Below are 6,695 nucleotides of genomic sequence, written 5' to 3'. Positions count from 1 at the left end.
AACATACAACGGCCTAAAGACGACGTGATAACGGTGCACTACAACCAAATAAAACCGGATCGGATGATGGTCCCCTTCGATGCTCAGTTCGCAGGTCCACCGCCGGCCACCAGATTTTATGAAGCACCATCAGAAGGGGGAATAGCACACCCTTGCCCAAGACCAGGCACTGAGGACAGTGCCTCGTTAGGAGAGGAGGCGATGTAACGAGGTTAAAATCACACACGGTATTGTTGGTAGATTCTGTTTTTCTTTTTATTGCGGGGCAACCAAGTGTAAATGCTTTAGAAGAAGAAGCAGAGCAAGCTCTGCATGCACTGAACCTACAAGATGACTCATAAGACTGTGAGGATGCCACAGGTATTCGGAGTTTGACAACGCCTTAACCAGTAACACCTAATATGAATCGTACCCACCAAGTGAAACCAAAAGACAGAAGCGAGGAGGTTCGAAGATATGTTTGATAGGCTATCAATATATCGAGGATCGTCTGATCTAATGTGGCTAGCGATTGCAAGGGGTTGTTGAGCACGCCGCTCCCACTCGTGATCTGTTGCGAATGCATGACCGAGCGCCTTCAGCTAGGTGAGTCCATTAAAACTAATGTGAGCAGCATCCAATGTCGAAGATTTACAGAGCTATTTGGTTTGGGGATTTATTTGCCGCTACAACTCTTTTGTAAAATAGCTCTTCCTTCTGTACATAACCCGCGAGTTTTAATCTCCAAAGTAAACGACTGGTAGTTTCCATTCCGTGTTCTCTCTCTACTGTGAAGTTCTCGGTTAACATTGTGTGTGTTGTGGTTTTAGGTCTTTTCGCCTTTCAATGACTGCTGATTATACGTGTTACGTGTTACAGAAAACCAAGAAAGATTGGAACAGATAAGTACGTACATATGTCCGGGGAAATAATGCGGATTTTCCTCTTCATGTCGCTGTTTCAAACGTCGCTGAATTGTCTACTTTTCGTCTAAATACACACCAAATTGTCCAAATTTCGCTTAACTATACGCCTAAACGTTTAGGCGGAAAGGAGACATATGCGAGGAAGTAGACATGTTAGTGCGTTTCCCCTTTGTTCGTCTTTATTTACCCCTTATCGGTTGATTGGGATGTTTCATTGGCAATTAGAGAACCGCATTTTTTTTACTCGTTCCACAATCACATCAAGGACAGTATGCAAGTGTTTTTAACCCAGCTCTTAATATTTGCAACATATCCGTCATGGTAATCCGAATTTTGGAGACATATGGGCCACTACCTAACTAGTTGATTAGTCTGTTAGTATAGTATTGTTTCACTCCTAATTCTTAGATACGGATTGATATTCTATTCCATTGTATAATACGATTAAGTGACGGGATTATCCCACCGTTCGTAAACAAGACCTTGTGAGAAACTTTACAGGAGTCCCATGGGACAAATACATGTCAGTAATAAAGATAAGCCAATCGACTTACTTTAATCCTTGCAATCTTTAATACTGTGGAGATCCAGTATCACTTTGAATGTATTGACAAAAGGTACTGATGTTACGCGTTCTAGTAAAAAAATCCAGTAACTTACTGCTCGGTGCAGGGAACGGAATTGTAGACGTAAGCGATTTGGTATCGGTATTGAACCTCAGAATTTTCTCTCAGATGATCGGTCGTAGATCAAAGTAAGAGATAAGACGTCAATACCAAAATCATCGTTCAGTGTATGGTAAGCCAGTATTAGGTCACTTCGTAATCTGCGGTAAGATAACGGAAAATGTTGAGGCATCTCAGAACGTTTTCATAAGATGGGCTAAAGGGGCTTTTTACTATTTGTTCTATTTACCGTTGAACTCGTCCTAGCATATTCATCTCATACTTGGAATAAAGACTCTGCTTGGATCCCATATTTCAAATGTGGGCTCACAAGATTCGGGTATAATACCCTAGACGTTTTTTCGTCCAAGAGATAAAATGGATTACTAGTAGCTCATAAGACCCTGAAGTCTTTGGCAGCAGAAGTATTGTAGTTACTCGTAGTTTTAAGGTCTTAGTTCATTGAGTCCTAGGTCTTTATAATCCATAACACAACTCCACGTATCATGTAGTAATATGAATCGTTGCAGTTATTTATTTGAATCACCACACTGGTTACATGTGGTATGGCAACTCGAACTGATGTATGTACGTTGTTACTGACTGACTGACACTGGTTACAATTAACTCTTCATGTCCGCCTACTCATTCGTCCAACCAGTGGGTTTCGGTCATCCTGTAATATTATTCTATCTGGCATACTGTGTATGGGTTTCCAAATCTTAATGTCATCTGCAGAGCAAAACAGACAAGTTTGCTGCAGTTGCTAAATCATATACAGTAAAGAAAGAAGAGTATTGAGGATTTTACCATGAGGAAGTCCACTTTTTACAGATTCCCACGTTAATAGTCTTATTTATTGATGCATTTCCTTAGCATTACATCCGATCTACCTTACAAAAATAAATGAGTCAAGTGATTTCTACACAACGGATCCTGAGCATATAGGTAGTGTAATCTCGTTAAATAATGTTGTGTTGATTGACTTTCACTTTCCTACTTTATGGCAGTGAAACATGGCCGGCAAGAGTAGAGGATATCCGTAGGTTACTAGTATTTGATCATAGGTGTCTTAGAAATATTGCTCGTATATCGTGGGAGCATCGAGTAAGTAATGCAGTTGTTAGGAAACGGGTACTAGGTAAGGATGGAAAATCAATTGATGACGTAGTGAAACTTCATCAGTTGAGATGGCTTGGACACGTGTCACGTATGCCCAACGACCGACTGCGTCTACGTGCGATGTTCAGTGGTATAGGAGTAGGTTGGAAGAAAGCTAGGGTTGGCCAAACCAAAACATGGCACAAGTCCATGAAGTCACTGACAAGTGAACTGAGTCATGTTGGTAGGTGTAGACTACCTGGTTGGGGACCGCGAGATGATAGCAACCGATGGTTAGAGACCCTGAATGACATGGCTCAAAATCGTCTGCAATGGCGCAGGTGCATCCACTTTTTGTGTTCTCCCAAATTTTGATCTCTTTATTCCTCCTTGTCTCTTTTTTTTTCTCTTCCCAAATTTATTTCACTGTATTATACTCTTTGAATAACATCTCCAAACACTAATTTTCCCGATTACTGCTTATACTCTTATTACCTCTACCACTACGGGATTTGAATCGACCACTGCATCTCTGTGCTAATGTGGTATGGCAACTCGAACTGATATACGTACGTACGGAGTTCTACGTTGTTACTGACTTGTGGATGTGATTATCATCCCGAAGACCACTTTTCGATCATATGACTGCAGGTTTAATCTTTTGGACAGATTAGAACCTTCATTTATCATTTTTCGCTGCACACTTGGCTCGTCATAATTTTTCTTGTGTCATAAGCTGGTCTAACAGTTCAAACATATGAACACTTTGGTAAATTCTTGATTAAAACCTAAAAATATGGGCTTCCCCTCTTATGTTATTTAGTGTAGTTTGTTTTGGCGAAAAATAAGTGGATTAGATTATAAGTGATAACTAGATGGTTTCGTGGTAGTACGGAGCTATAACGAACGGTTTTTAACCTTATGACAAGCGCGTTGGTGAGTTGCTGATGTATAAAATAGCTTGTTAAAAATAGAGCAGTGGCTTAGTGATCAAAGCGTTTGACTTTAAACTCGTAGATCACAGGTTTGACTTCATCTAATTCTGTATGTGCAACCCAGTGGTATCATTAGCCGTTGCATAGTAAACATGGTCCGAAACATGAATCTGTACATTGCTAGATATAATGGTTACCTACCTTATATTTTAGTCCAGTAACTTCTCCCATTGCTAGAAGGGAGAGAACCTAGTGTGATTTATGAAAGCCTCGTGTGGATAGTTAAAATTCGTCAAAAGTCGCTTATTATGTTGGAGCTGTCAAGTGAGCAATGATGATATTACTTGTGGAGTTGAGGTTTTAAACTGTTTACGGAAGCGGGTGGGGAATATTTTGCCACTTTGCTTGAAATACGATGGTAGCTTTTATAAGAGTAGGTTGGAAAAAACCACAGAGCCAAACCAGTACATAACATCAGCGCACAAAGCTGCTTGCCCTTAGTTTTCGCAGCAAATATAATCCACTTTATAAGTGACCTCTAAAGCACCTGCTCGTTGTCGTAAATGTGAGGTGATGTGGCTAAAGGTTGTTTTCAATGGTGCAAGTGAACTCGTTCTTTGTTTTCACAACTGTTGAGCAACTTGTTACTACACACTCTACCAGCTTTCTTCACGTTTCTGTTTTCGTTTCTTTCTTCCTAATGTTGTCATTATTATATTCCAGATTATTATAAATGGCTTCCGAAGATTGTGACGATATATTTGGACGCCGATATCTTACAGATGCTTCTGATGTTTATGAGTGGAATGCTTGGTAAAAATTAGGATGAATAACCCAACTTTTTCTCTAGGGATGACGTTCAGTGGACAGAAGAGCAGGAAAATTTAGCAAAAGAAATAATACTTTTGAATAGTTCTGTTAGACTCCCAGATGATTCTCAAGGTTTTTTCAAGCTATTGCTCATTTTTAATGTTTAGAAAGAATTGAGATCCTTGCACATGAATACTGGGACAAGTTTTATTCCCATCATGAAGATAGATTTTTCAAGGACAGAAATTGGTTAGAAAAAGAGTTCTGTGAATTATTTTCTTCAACGTGTGAGTTTTGGCCCTTTTTAATTTTTTTTAGCACCTAGTGTGCACATAATGGAGGTCGGTTGTGGTGTGGGGAATACAATATTTCCAATATTACGCGCTGTAAAGTATACGATATTAAAATGTCTATAGTCAGTTTAGGAGTCCTGGACTGTTGATATATGCATCAGATTTCTCTGAAAAGGCTCTATCTATACTCAAAGTAAGTTCATGTTTGATGTAACTATTATCATTAAGGAATCCAAAGGATATGACGCTGATCGTTGTATTACTTTCCAGCATGATATAACCAAAACTAATGATGAAATCCCTTGTCCTAGAAATAGTTTGGATTTTCTAGTCTTAGTGTTCGTATTATCAGCAGTTAATCCTGAATTGTAAATATTTCTACCTTAATCGCAAATAATTTTTAGGTTTCACCGTACACTTAAAAATCTTGTTACGTATTTAAAACCCGGAGGTGTGCTATTGTTTCGAGATTATGGAAGGTTTGATTTAGCTCAGCTAAGATTTAAAAATGGCCAGTGTTTAAAAGACAATTTTTATATGAGATCAGATGGGACAAGAGTTTACTTTTTCACTCAAGGTTAGTTTGGGAAATCCCAACAGATTATGTTTTGATTTTCATGCAGATGAATTACACAAATTATTTACGGACGTTGGTCTAGAAAAGATTCAGAACAAGGTTGATCGCAGATTAATCGTAAATCGCAAAAAGAAGTTAAAGATGTACAGAATTTGGATTCAGTGTAAATATAACAAGGTATAATGTGTCCTCTGTAATATTTTTCTATTTTGTTATTTCCTATTTTGGGTGGTAATAGTTCTGATAAAACTCTTGATGTGATAGGCATTCCGTATATCACTCTGTCTGCATTTTGTTCACTTATTTTAACAATCTAAAACTCGTCCGTTCACTAAATCATCGAGTCTACATCCAGAACAGTGAATACTGGGATTTGATTGTTAGGATTTACAAACTGTTCGTTTACCGAATCCTCTACTATAACAATGAAAATGGGGATAAAAGTCGTTTTTTAAGATGTCCATTACTTTAAATGAGTGCGAGTCGTTATTAATTCACATAATGCAATTAAAAAATAGACTTATCAGAATACTTGTAAATTAATCGAAATCTGGGCATTCACAGTGTTAATTCAAAGTCAAATGCCATTCAGAAAGGATGGATCATGGATGAAAGCGTCACTCCATCCAGTGGTGCAGTGGTTCCAAGTTATGCTACGATAAAGGCTGTAGATAGTTGTGAATTTTCTGGCAGTTCGAAATCAGTTATAGCGTAAAGTACGAATACGCCATTTCCAGAAGGAATTCATACTTACCTATTTAAAAGGTACAGAGGTTGCTTATGAAATATGTACACTTATTCTTCAGTCTTCCATTTGGATCTATTGTGTTCCGCATCCTAAGCTGGTTGTAGACTGTCTTCTATAGTTTCCCTTCTGGCTTCAAGTAATCCGAACTCGCCGTGCTTTTGGCTTCCTTGTACTCCTGTCTTCGGCTGTCGATTTCAGCAACTCCCATTCGACGCTCCGCTGCATACTACTTCAAAGCAATTTTTTGGGTAGTGTCTATCACAACGCCATTGAAGTCATAATTTCTTGAAAATTCTTCAACTTCAAGCTCAAAAACTTCAATAATGTTGTCGCAATATTAACCAAGTCTACAAGATATGCACCGTATTATTACGCATAAGCCGTGCATTAAACAATTACACAAGAGTCATAGATGTCCCCAGTCACAGGATAAACAATTTGAGTGTTCACACTGTTACAGATCGAATGATGTGATCAACGATCTCATCTTAAACAGGAAGGAGGTGAAATTAAAAATTTATCCCGCCTCGATAATCAGGCAATAAAAGAGAGTTGTCTTGAATTTAATATCAATTATAAGGTTCCTATTTGTATACGGAACAGAAACATGATCTTCATTAAAGTTGAATAATTCATAAAATAATGCAAAAGAATCACCGTT

The 6,695-nt window shown here is 38.3% G+C and overlaps 1 protein-coding gene across 2 annotated transcripts; it reads left to right on the top strand.

The window, feature by feature from the left end:
• The first annotated feature begins 609 nt into the window (after positions 1–609).
• METTL2A_1 (Methyltransferase-like protein 2-A) lies at positions 610–5,485 on the top strand. Of its 2 annotated transcripts, XM_012945926.3 has the most exons (9): positions 610–728; positions 4,330–4,419; positions 4,457–4,548; positions 4,584–4,703; positions 4,735–4,807; positions 4,842–4,902; positions 4,938–5,077; positions 5,114–5,286; positions 5,333–5,485. In XM_012945926.3, the coding sequence occupies exons 2-9, from the start codon at positions 4,340–4,342 to the stop codon at positions 5,467–5,469; spliced, it is 876 nt and encodes a 291-aa protein (XP_012801380.2). In that variant the 5' UTR covers positions 610–728; positions 4,330–4,339; the 3' UTR covers positions 5,470–5,485. The 2 variants fall into 2 exon arrangements, with proteins under 2 accessions (XP_012801380.2, XP_051072105.1); XM_051211973.1 differs by lacking the exon at positions 5,333–5,485 and having other exon boundaries at positions 810–4,419; positions 4,584–4,902.
• The last annotated feature ends 1,210 nt before the right edge of the window (positions 5,486–6,695 follow it).

The sequence above is a fragment of the Schistosoma haematobium genome, chromosome ZW (genome assembly GCF_000699445.3).
Source record: "Schistosoma haematobium chromosome ZW, whole genome shotgun sequence".
Classification (NCBI taxonomy): domain Eukaryota; kingdom Metazoa; phylum Platyhelminthes; class Trematoda; order Strigeidida; family Schistosomatidae; genus Schistosoma; species Schistosoma haematobium.
This window is presented reverse-complemented; position numbering and strand designations above follow the sequence as displayed.

Bases quoted from the DNA above. Each gene is read 5' to 3' on its own strand.
- METTL2A_1 (XM_012945926.3), top strand. From the start codon at position 4,340: ATGGCTTCCGAAGATTGTGACGATATATTTGGACGCCGATATCTTACA. The intron at 5,078-5,113 runs GTAAATATTTCT...AATAATTTTTAG, and splicing joins TCAGCAGTTAATCCTGAATT to GTTTCACCGTACACTTAAAA. The intron at 5,287-5,332 runs GTTAGTTTGGGA...ATTTTCATGCAG, and splicing joins AGTTTACTTTTTCACTCAAG to ATGAATTACACAAATTATTT.